This window comes from Arvicola amphibius, chromosome 12 (genome assembly GCF_903992535.2).
Source record: "Arvicola amphibius chromosome 12, mArvAmp1.2, whole genome shotgun sequence".
NCBI lineage: Eukaryota > Metazoa > Chordata > Mammalia > Rodentia > Cricetidae > Arvicola > Arvicola amphibius.
In genome coordinates, this window is record NC_052058.2 from 57,347,065 (window position 1) to 57,359,614 (window position 12,550).

The following is a 12,550-nucleotide window of genomic DNA, read 5'->3' on the forward strand; positions in this document are numbered from 1 at the left end:
ATGGCTGTGGGACACACGGGTGTGGAGACATATGGGTGTGGAACACATGCTGTGGAGACACAAGGGTGAGAAGTAGACACTCTCACTTTTTAGAGCTTACAACATACTAAGAGAAACATCTAACAAATAATCACACAAATACTTAATTATAAACTGTAATAACATCAAAAACGATGCCGCTCTCCTGCCTGTGAAGATGGAAGAAGGGAGAAATGCATCAAGAAACACAGGCAGCTCCAGCTAATGGGAAACGCACAGACTATGGCAGCCAGTGTATAAAGTCTATTCTGGGCTTGTGAGCAGGAGAGCGTCGGGCTTGGCAAGAGCTTTCCTGAAGAAGTGAGCCTTTCAGTGAGGTGGCAAGGCAGGGAAACACAAGGATGGGCAAGTGGGATCAGCATGTGCAAAAAGAGGCCGGAAGACTCAACCTACGTGGAGAGCTCCTGATGACCACTGAAGCAGGGAAGAGAGCACCTTCTCTTAGAGAAGAGACCAAGGTGTCGAAAGTGACGCTGAAGGCATCATCCTGGACAGGTCACTCAGGGCCAGGCAGGACATTTGGAATTTTGGTTTTCATCTGATAACAGTCAGAGGTTGTTGAGGTTTTTTTTTTTAGCAAGATACAATATGAGCCAGACTTCTAAGATGTTTTTGTTCTTTAATTTTTGTTTGTTACTTTCCATTTACTCTCTCTGTCTCTGTCTCTGTCTCTGTCTCTGTCTCTGTCTCTGTCTCTGTCTCTGTCTCTCTCTCTCTGTCTCTCTCTCTCTCTCTCTCTCTCTCTCTCTCTCTTTCTCTCTCTCCCCCAGATTGCTTTCTATTGAGAATGATCTGGAGAGGAACTGGAGTAGAGGCCCAGAGAAGGCTCCGAAAGAGACACTGATAAGATTAAGGGCATAATGGAGAAAGGTCTTTAGCAAAGAAAGTATCAGCTACGTATGCTGGAGATGAAACCTTGGAGTTGTAGAATGGATTGGCTATGGGGTAGGGGTTAGAGGTCAACAAGGTGATATGGTTCCGGAAGGTTCCACTTGGGAGCTGGATAGACAAGAGCAGCATGCTGTGGGACAGAAGATGCCCTGTGATGGTTCTGTGTAGCATGTGAGGTGGCCAGGGCAATGCCCCTTCCCTTCCATGTTGTAATGCCTGAGATTCTGAAGTGTGCTGTCTTGTGTGGCAGAAGAGACCACGCACCTGTGATTAAATTAGTGGTTGGGAAGTCAGAGATTTTCCTGGGTTACCAGAGAGGTCTTATGTAGTCGTAAGGGTATCCATTAAAGGGTTACAAGAGAAGCCTGAGGTGGAAACGAGAAGATGCCATTCCGCTAGCTCTGAAGATGAAGGGGCAAACATCAATAAACCCAGGCAGCTCTAATTAATGGAAAAAGCAAGAAAGAGTCTTTTTCTAGGGGAGGGGGCAGAGCTCTGCCAACTCCTCTGTCTACACCTAGTGAACCCTATGTTGGCCCCCTACATCTAGAATTGTAACAATGGAAGAAGAAAATAATTAATTCATGTTCTGAGGCAGGGTCTTGCCATGTAGCCTAAACTGGCCTTGTCCTCCTCATGATCTTCTTGTCCCGGCCTCCTGGAACTGGAATTATAGATGTGTTCCAGGACATCTGGCTGACTCATGCTTTTCCAAGGCACTAACTGGGTGGTGATTTGTCACAGCTCAGCAGAGGTCCCGCCTCCCCTGCTCTGTTCCCGTCTTCCTATTCATTCTTGACCTAGTCCTGCTTTCTTTGCTCCTATCTTTCTTGACCATTGTCATCTAGTTCCTGCCTTCTTTGTTCCTATCTTGCTGACCACTGTCATCTAGTTCCTGCCTTCTTTGCTCCTATCTTTCTGGCCACTCTTGTCCTGTTCCTCTTGTTGACACACCCATGTTGGAATTTATGTTGTTTTTATGCCAGGAGCTTTTTGGTTTTTTTTTTCTCTTTGCTCTGGACAGGATCATGGAGGCCACATTCTTCAGACCTCATTTTAAAGACAGTTAACACAGCCTGGGGAGTGTGTGTGTGGGGGGGGGAAGTGTGGGAGAGTGGAGCTTGGCTTGTTCAAGGTCAGCCGGTGACTCCCTGCCATTGCTGAGACTAGAATATTGGAGCTCCCAAGAGAAGTCTTTTCCTCATTCTTTCTTTGGAATAGTTAGGACCCTAACCTTCCTACACCAGTCCAGATGGGTTCCTCTTTCTGGTTTCTGACTTCCTCTGCCTCATTGGCTGACCCTGTCTTCTGAACGCTACCATTCATCCTGATTTATTAAGGAAGCACAGAGCGCCCAGGCTGCAAGCAGCCCAGTACTTTATGAGAGTATGGCCACAGTGGGCGCTGTATTTTGTTGTCATGTTTCTCTTGCACGGTTGTTTGTTGCGATCACATGGCTACGAATGCCAGCTGCCAAAGAAAACTTTCCTAGGTTATTTGACTCAGTACGATCTCTTACTTCAATGGACATTCTGACAGTTTGGGGTGTTTATTCAAACTCCCTTCCTGCTTCTTTCAAATTAAGGTACAGCCACAGAATGTTTTCATAACTGACTCAAATACCTTAGCCCATGCCGCAGACTCGAGGCTGAGAATCTCCTCCTCTCTCAGCCACAGTGTCTAAGCCCTTTCCTGCTGATGGTTTGATGGGAGAGAAGGGAGGATGGAGAAGGAGTGATGTATCTTGGGGCTTGGAGAAGACTGCATGGGGGGAACATGTATCTTGTGCCGTTAGAGAATTGGAAAGACTGCAGTAGATGAGCTGATCAGACCCACTGCTCTCTGCCGAACAAAGAATGACACCATACAAGACAGCCTGCAGTTAGCAATTAAAGCTCATTTGGGGACAAGGATTTGAAAGAAGAACGTGGAGACTCAAGGCTTGAACCCCAAGCTGGGTTCCTGAAACTGCACCAGACCTCCCCAGCTGTCTAGGTGTCTGTCAGCCTCACCAGGAAGGCCTTCAGCCTATAACCCAAATGACTAACCTCTGCTTTCAATTTAGTAAACCCGGCTGGGCTCCTGATGTTGCAGAGGTGAAGAATCAGGACTTGTTCATGGCTTGGCTGGAACCACACCCACCAAGTGTTTGGAAAAGGAAACACGGCAAAGGTACAAATAACACAGGGCTAGATCCGGGCAGTGCTAACTAGCCTTCAAATCCAGATCTGAGTCAGATAAGAGGCTTTTCTTTCTCCTGTTCTGCTTTCTTGGGATAGAATGATGACCACAACAGCATTTCTACCATGCAGGGGAGGGGTTCAGAGTTAGGCAGAATTGGGAGTTTAGAAGGGGCTGCATAAAAATGGATGCTACAGTTCCCCAGCTCCCCCATATTAAATATGTTCTATGATACACAGACACTGACAGAAAGCTAATGTTTAAGATGGAAGGGCTTAAACACGATCTGGGCTGTTCTCACTGACTCGCAAGGTCTTCTGGCTTACAAGGCTGAGTCAGGAACTCACTACAAAAGGCCTTCATCTGGTAGGATGCCTGTCACAGTGGCTCCCTTTTGAAAAACGATTGGTATCTCCTATCATCTCAGAAGTCTCCAGTCTGCCCAAGGTTATATCTGTTTTTGTGCCTTCAGCACAATGCATGGCTTAGCAATGACATCAATATCTGGGGAACCTAACCGAAGCCACAGAATATTCAGCTCTGAACACTTGTCTTCTCATCTTAGCCTAGTGAATATGTTCCCATTTATTTACTTACAAGTTAAAAAGCTCTTATGAGTCTATTGAACACGGTAGGCTCTGCACTGGATTATGAAACTGGACTCAGCAAGAGAGGACAAGCAAGCCTCCAGTTTCATACCCACAAACACAAAAGTAAGCTTATAGGTGACCTTCAATGCCCCACCCAAGGACCCACAATGAGGGAGTAGCCTTTCTATGCAAGGCTGACCTGGCTGCAGCTTCTAATACCAGCACTTCCTGATTCTTCTGTGTCTAGATCCATCGATAATTCCACAGGTAACTTTTCTACTGAATTAATATTAGATTCCTGTGCCACTCCCAAACATCCTTGAACCTCCTATTTATCTCCAGAACGTCCCTGCCTCCTTCCCAGTGGGAGGTGCATCTCAGGAAGAGCCATACTTTCCTTGTGTTTCCTGTTCTTTACCGCTCCCCAAGCCTCCCCCACCCCCATCAGTTCTCACCCCACCACGATGGCCGTTTTATTGCTCCATCTATCGTATCCATTGCCCTTGGTGCCATTTGATTCTGCTTCCAGGGAAGCATGCTCTCTGCTCTCCTCTGTCCTCTCTGGGAAGATTTTCTCAAGCTTTTCTACGACTATTGATTGCTTTCTTGGCTTATCCCTTGGCCTCTGTTGCTCCTTTGAGCTCGGTCGCAACTCCTCTTCTAGTTATATTTTGCTTGTGTGATCTTGCATTCCCTCAGAGCTTCCTTTATAATGTGGTTATTTTGTCTCCTGAGTATCTGTATCTATCTACCTCAGTTCTCCTGCCTGAAAGAGAACTCCGTGCCCACCTGCTCCTAGGATAGCACTAGGGAGAAATTCTACCTACACCTGGGTCTCCCAGTCTGATCTCATTATCCTTGCAAACAAGGTTCCTTCTTATCTTAAATTTTCTCTCTTACTGAATGGCAGGCATGTTATCTTCTCTAATATTCAACCCAGGAAACTTGAAGTCAATTACAACCCCCTCTTCTCTTCTTTCCATCCAATTAGCCACCTGTTTAGTTGATTTTAGCACCCAAGTATCTTTGGAATTCATTTAATTTTCTCCACCTCAGGCCTCCCTGCTGCCTTGTTTCCTGAATTGGCACTAAAGTCCCATTACTACTTTCTCTGGCTAGTCTCTAATCCATCTTCCAGACTTGAACAGAATGATCTTTTTTTTCTAATTAATTTTTTTTTTTTTTTTGGTTTTTTGAGACAGAGTTTCCCTGTAGTTTCTAGAGCCTGTCCTGGAACTAGGTCTTGTAGACCAGGCTGGCCTCGAACTCAGAGATCCACCTGCCTCTGCCTCCCGAGTGCTGGGATTAAAGGCATGCACCACCACCACCCGACTTCTAATTAATTTTTAGTTAGCGTAGGAAGCAATGGAGTTCATTGTGGCATTTTCATACATGTGTTATGGTATTGTGCTTTTTTCACAGTCGTAGACCAATAGTGAAACCAGTACTAAAGGGCAAACCTGGGTCTGTTTTTCTCCCACTTAATTTACCTTAGTGACTCTCTGCTTCCCTTGAGACAAAGCTTTCACACGGCTCCCTGATCTGACTCAGTCTGTCTAGTCTGGTGGTTCTCAGCCTTCCTAACGCTGTGACCCTTTAATACAGCACCTCATGTTGTGGTGACCCTTGACCATAAATTATTTTCATTGCTCTTTTGTAACTGTAATTGTGCTACTGTTTTGATTGGAATGTAAATACCTGTGTTTTCCAATGGTCTGAGGTGACCCTGAGAGAGGAGTATTCAAGCCCCCCCCCACGAAGGATCACAACCCACAGGTTGAGAAGCACTGCTCTAAACCCTCATGTGCTCCGCTGTTCCGTTGCTGTTCTAAGATGCATCTTTATACCCCCTTTACCCCCACTGTTTGACTTCCCAGTTCCCCCTTCTTCCTCTCTCTTCTCACCGCTAGACTGGAGACCTTTCAGCATCTCTCTTCCTTGTCACTGTGCTAGAACATTCTATCATCAATCATCTCTAACAGCTGACTGTGGAAAGTCAGGATCCACTTTTACATCCCCAGACCCTCAAATATGGTATTCTTAGGTTGGGATCATTAAAAGGAAGGGATACTTAATGTACTTATCTAAAGGCAAATAAATATATAAATTATAGTGCATAAAGGATAGAAAATGAGCAAAAACATAGTTGTGTTGATAGATCCACAACATTATAATAGGCATGCTCTAATGGAGGCATAATTCATAGCTACAACAGCAGCAAGAACAACAATGTAGCTAACGTATTAAGTGCTTATCACGTGTGAGCATTATTGTAAGTACTTTGTCTTCATTAACCAGTCTGGTCCTCACAGCATCTCAGAGAGGTAAGCCTAAGTCCATGCTGCTGGGAGCACACAGAAGAGAAGAATTCCTGATGCTGTGAGAGGGTATAAATCCATGGAATGTCTTAAAGGGTGTGGCTTCCTGGTGGGTGGGTGTCTTTCAAAGCCATGGTTGTGACTGAGTTTGGAGCCTCGGAGAAGAGGTGGAAAAGGAACTCAGAGGAAAACCAGGGGAAGTTTCAGGAGGGAAACAAGATAAAGAGGTCCAGAAAAAGAAAGTGTCAAGCAGCCTAGAAATGGTGACAGAACCAGAGAGAAATGATGGTGCTGCCATCTCAGAGGCAGCAGTCGATAGAGACAGGGTTAGTCATGCTGGAACAGCTCAGGGGAGGGATGAAGATGGAGATTGTAAAGAATGACACTGGTTTCTCATGTGGGAAATTGGGAGGAAGGAATAGAGAGACAAGAAAATGGCAGGGAGGACCAAGGAAAGATATTTCCCTTTTTCTAGATACGATTTACCAGAAAATGACTTTGTTGTTGATTTCTTTTTTTCTGAAGGAAAGACCCAAATTGAGGAAGAATTGAAGAATAAAGGAGACCAGATGAGGCAGGGTAGATCAGGGGGTGAGGATGGGGGTGGGTAGGCAGAAGAGGCAGAAGGTGAGCCTGGGAAAGATGGCCGATCATCACCAGGGTGGGGGAGGAATGGGAGACTTGATGACAAGGGGCCGGACTGGATGTTGTCCTCCCTGGATGGCCTCAGTAATTCCTGTAAAATAGGTGTCTATCATGAAGATCCCAGAGCCCTTGATAAATTCGTCTTTGATTAATGAAGCATCAAAGAAAAATAGAAGAGGGGTTTTCTTCAAATGCCATAGCTACTGGGAAAGCTAAATGCAAAGGGTCAAGCATGCATAGTTCCTTGAATGAGTATAGGAAGCTGGATAGAAACAATGACAGACTCGTTCTGTTGGCGTGCTTTTGTGCCTAGACAAACAGTTCACAAACCCCATAAGAGTCTGTGTTCACTTTGTCTGACTCTTGTATTCATAGAGCCTAATTCAACGTCAAGCCCACAGAAGGTGCTCAGCTCAGGTGAATAAATACCGATTCAAACACTGAAACGCTTTGTTTGGCTTTCTTGACCAAGGTTAAAAGCGTGACTGGCTGTGTGGGCATGTGACCTGTTCAATTCCACAGGGCTCCATGCTCAGAAGAACCCCTGTTTGGTTTAAATTTTCCTGTCTCTGAAATTGTCAATAATACAAACAAGGAGCCCCATCTTCTCACTGTATCTGGACGTACATATTTTATAGCTAGAGTCTGATAAAAATATCATACATATTAACAGAAGGTAACTAAGTAGATCTTTAACTATTTTTACACATACTTATTTTTGGGGGGGGTGCCTGTGTAGAGATCAGAGGACAATCTGGGAGCTAGTTCTCTCCTCCTACCATGTGAGTCCTGGGATGAACTTGGCTCTTCAGACTTGGCAGCAGGTCCTTTTAGCCACTGAGCTATCTGGCCAGTTCACAGTGTGGATATTTCAAGTTATAAAGAATATAATATTATCCATGAAAAATTATATTTACAATTAGAAGAAATACAAACTAGACCTGGTGGGCCAGACCTATAATCTCAGATACTTGGGAAAAATCACAATTCACAGTCTTGCTATAGGCAAGTTCAAAGCTTGGGTCACCGACTTAGTGAGACCTTGTCTCCAAATAACAATGTAAATGCACACTGGGATCTAGACCAGTGGTAGGCTTTTCCTAGCATGCGTTAGCCTGTAGGTTCAAACCCCAGCACAAAGAATAAATTTTTAAAAAGATGTATTTCAGACTTACCTGAGATGCTGGATCGTGGCTTTTCTTTCTTAAAATGTGGCTCATACTCTCTGTAGACAATTTTCTTGAAGGAAGGTTTAGAATTCAAACTAGAAATAAAAGAGAAAAAATAATTTGAAATTCACATGTGATAACTATTCCTGTTCCAGAAAAGGAGGTGTCTATGCACTCAGATTTTGTATATAAAAATGGATCGACAAAATTTTATTGTTATCTCCAAAGTCCAAGGTTTTATAAATTGGAGTATCAAGTGAAATCAATGGAACAATCATTGGTCTCTTTAATGACAGTTTTCCATAAATGTAAGCCAATTTTGTCCCAATTCTGCTTTTCAGAATCATTTTTTCTATAAAGGAAGATAAGCACATTAGTGCAAAGTCAAACTTCAAGTCTGAGTTAAAAATATAAGTCACTGATAAGTATATATTTGAACCATTTTTCAATCTTTTAATCAGATATAATTTAAAATTTTTCCACTTTCATTATGCAAATTTGAACCAATGGGAAATGTGGTAAATTGGTGTCCATTCATTGGACCCTATTTCTTTTCTTCTTTTCTTTTCTTTTTTTTTTTTTTGCATCTGGAATCTTTATTTAGTCATATTTTAAAAGGAGCAAAAAGTTAATGAACATAGTAAACAAATCCTCATCATTTATGTTGCCTTGATTGAGGAATAAAAATTGGTACCTTTTTTCTCTTCCTAATTTTTTAAAAAATTTTATTTTACATTCCAACCACTTCTCTTGCCCCCCTCACCTCTCCCCCATCCCCCAATCCATTTCTCCCAATGGGTAAGGGCTCCCATAGAGATTCAACAAAGTCTGGTATATTAAGTTGGGGCAGGACCAAGCCCCCCTGAATTAAGGCTGAGCGTGGTGTCCCACCATAGGGAACGTGGAGCCTGTTTCTAGTTGAGTTGAAAGAATAGCAATAGGGCAAAACTCTGGGATCTGTATTGGAAGCAAACCAAAAACCTGCATTGAAAAGATGAAGTCGCTTCCAAAGAAGATGCAGATGATAAAGAGCACAGCCAAGATCCAGGAGGGTTAAACCATTTCCTTGGCTTTATCCAGACCCAGAAGGCTTCTGTCCCATTCTCTATTTCTAGGGTAGCCGAGGTTCTGCATCCTGATAACTATGGTACCAGAGTTCCCAGGAGCGATGACGACCCTAAGAGCTTTCTCTAGTAGTTTTCCCTACCAACAGTGTGCTGACTGTGTGTGTGTGTCAACTTGACACAAGCGAGAGTCATCAGAGAAGAAGGAGCCTCAGCTAAGGAAATGCCTCCTTGAGATCCAGCTATAAGGCATTTTCTTAATTACTGATTAATGGGGGGAGGGCAGCCCATGGTGGATGGTGTCATCCTTGGGCTGGAGTCCTGGGTTCTATAAGAAAGCAGGCTGAGCAAGTCAGGGAAGCAAGCCAGTAAGCAGCTTTCCTCCATGGCCTCTGCATCAGCTCCTGCCTCCAGGATCCTGCCCTGTTTGAGTTCCTGTCCTAACTTCCTTCAGTGTCAAATAGCAATGCTGAAGTGTAAGGCAAATAAACCCTCTCCTCCCCAACCTGCCTTTTGGTCAAGGTGTTTCATCCAAGCAATGGAAACCCTAACTAAGACAAACACCTTACCCATTTTCCCTTTTCCCTTGCCAGGGAAAGACCTGCCTATGTAGCACACTGTTGTTAATGGGGTCCTTGTGCTGTACTTTTGATGTGAATTTGTTATCCTTAGCTGTGTGTCCTCTGACTTACGCCTACCTGTGCCCTACTCCAGGCTGAACATACCAGCCTCCAAGTCTGTGTTCTACCCAAAGCAGGAAAATTAACGCTGGAAGTAATGTTATTGGGGGGTCAGTTTCCTAAGAGTGTGTGTGTGGCTTAGATTATCACTCTTAAAAAATGCAATACTTGAAATCATTTTAATGTGATATTTCTTATTAGCATAATATAAAGATAGACTGTAATGCCTTCCCAAATAGCCCAGTTACAACAACAACAAAATTAAATGCTTTATTATGCTTTCATTCTAAAATGTTACATTGCTTTCAAAATATTACAGTATTTTTTGGCTGATTGCTTTTGGTTTTGCAATTGTAAAAGAGGAACACATCTTTCACAATCACTTAAACTTTGATGTCAACTAAAAGGGAAAAATATGAGTCAACTAGAAGGCTAGGCTTGCCATTTAAAATAAAACCAGTAGTTGTAAATGCTGAGTAAAATCTATGGTTTGGTTAACATCAGGAAGGCTTTCAATTAACCTTCCAATTGGCAAACTGTTTTTAAACTTCCTCGTAGTTACACACACCTTTGAGTGGCCACAGTAAACCCCGTCACTAACATGGGTAATACTCAGGGCAGACCAAAATATCCAGGATAAGCCAAATTCCAGGAAGTAATACAAAGTGAAAGAAAAAAAAATGAAGCCACTTAGGTAGCCAGAAATAAGTCAAGAAAAGATGAAAATACAAGTGTGTCCTTTCTCTATGAACCAATGTTTTGAAAGTCATTTATAGGAAGGCAACAAAAATTAAGGCAAGAGTCACTAAATTATCTCCTTTAGAAGATGTGTCTACAAGGAATAAATGTTATGTAACTCAAAGTTCCCTTTCTTTCTTTCTTTCTTTCTTTCTGTCTGTCTGTCTGTCTGTCTGTCTGTCTGTCTGTCTGTCTGTCTGTCTGTCCGTCCGTCCGTCCTCCCTCCCTCTCTCTCTCTCTCTCTCTCTCTCTTTCTTTCTTTCTTTCTTTCTTTCTTTCTTTCTTTCTTTTTCTTTTTTTTGTGCAGACTGTAAGAAGGCTGGAAAGATGTAAGAGGGTGCCGGAGGCTGGTCATTTCAACCCATCAGTTGAAGGAGCTAACATTTTTTTCGGGGGGGAGGGGGGAGTGATGAACAAACGGTTAGCCATAGCTAACTATTCACACTGAAAATTTTCTTCATCCTCAGTATGATAAATTATATCAGTGGAGACAATATTAGCACCCACCAATATTACACTTTAACTGTATTCTCTCTGTCTCTGTCTCTTTGTTTCTTTGTCTCTCTCTATCTCTCTGTCTGTCTCCCCCGCACCCCGAAAAAAAAAACAAAAAACTTGTAATTACAGTGAATTTTCTTCCCTGGAGAGGAAGCCCACCTGGACTCCACCCCGAGTTACCTTGGGTCTGTGGTCTCAGGATGGTAGTTCCAGAGGATGCCCTGCGCAGCCACGTAGAACTGCCTCAGCCGCGCTGCCTCGGCCGGGTGGCTGCCCCAGCCCGCCCAGCTGGTGCCCAGGACCACCAGGACGCAGAGGCGCGGGCAGACTAGGAGCATGGCCCTTGTTCTGCCGCGCACTGCCACTGCCAGCGGTGCTCAGTTCTCTGTCCGCGCTGCGCGCTGTAGCTGTCGTGGCTCCCAGGAGGACTAGGAGGCTGAGGACGCAGTGTCCCTGTCCCCTGCGGCGGCTGGCTCACCCTACCTCCCTTTCCCGGCTGTGCCTCATGTAAGCATGGGCTTGTTGAGGTCACTGCCCCCTGTGGCCAGAGGTATTTATTAGGGAACCTAACTAGGGACTGTGTACTACAAGAAAAGAAAGGGCAACCCTGCTGGAGGTTGTGGCACAGGAACTGTGCCCAAGGGTTCCTGCCTCCATCACAATCCCACCCATCCACCCTTAACCTGCGGGGGAGGGTGGCCGGACGGGGAGGAAGGGTCAAAGTTTAAGCTTGCCTGCTGGTTTCTGCAAGCCTCAGTTAGATCCAACATTCATCCTCTGATCCCCGGAAAACAACACTGTGCCGTTACTAGGCACAGAAAACGGCCAGAGAACAAGTCCACCAACAGGTTAGCGTCCTAGACTGCTTTGGTAACTTCTCCCAAGGCACAGACCACCTGGTAAGGCTTGTCACCAGCTCAAGTGTAGCAGAGAACAGGACTTAATTGAGACAGTCGGTAGCTGTGTGGTCTTGGGCCAATCACCTTATATCTCCGGAGGACTTTTGACAACGGCCAAATAAGGATGGCAATTCTAATTTTCCTTGATCCAATTATTTTGAGGGAAAAAAAAACGTTGTAAAGGCTATGCCTCCCCCTCCAGTGCCATGGCAGCTGCAGGCTGTGCTCTTATCTATGCTAATGTTCTCCCGCTCCGTGGTGCCACGTTTTGAAGGGTGTTGGCATGTTGTTTTAGATTTTGTTTTTCTGTTGGTGGGGAAGCTGAGAGTTATATCTGAATCACCAAAAGGACTTGTCCCTGTTTCCCTAGAACTCTGCTTCTGCTCATGTTTTAGGCTTCCAGCACATTCAGTAAATTGTAGTCACACACCACCCAGGATCCTCAGCGGTCTCCCCACCCCCACTCCTGCTTTTGTTCCCTTGCTCATATTCTTCTGTCAGTTTACAACGCCCTTCTCAAGCTCAAGGAAGACCTGAATCCCAACACACAAGGGGCTGAAGTAGGAGAAAGTGAGTTTGAGGCTTGAGATCAGCCTAAGCTACACAGTGAGACCCTTTACCAAAAATTAATTAATTAACACATGTATATCTAACCATATTTTAAAAATGCTCTCATCCATTGTTTTTCCTCTCTGTTCTCCCGTCCTTTAAAATCAGGAGTTCTGCCTTTATCTCTGTTTCTAGGTTCAAACTGATTTCTCTGTTTTATGAACTCAATCTATTCAGATTATATTCCTTTTGATTATCCTCCATTAGTTTTTCAGGATTCTCTTGTTTC

General features: G+C 44.2%; 1 protein-coding gene across 1 annotated transcript in view; it reads right to left on the reverse strand.

The window, feature by feature from the left end:
* F5 (coagulation factor V) overlaps positions 1-11,482 on the reverse strand; it is an 82,876-nt gene extending 71,394 nt beyond the window's left edge. The window contains 2 exon segments of the mRNA XM_038349964.1: positions 7,840-7,928; positions 10,994-11,482. Of these exon segments, the coding sequence (XP_038205892.1) occupies positions 7,840-7,928; positions 10,994-11,151 (247 nt within the window). The 5' untranslated portion in view covers positions 11,152-11,482.
* Between the last annotated feature and the right edge of the window lie 1,068 nt (positions 11,483-12,550).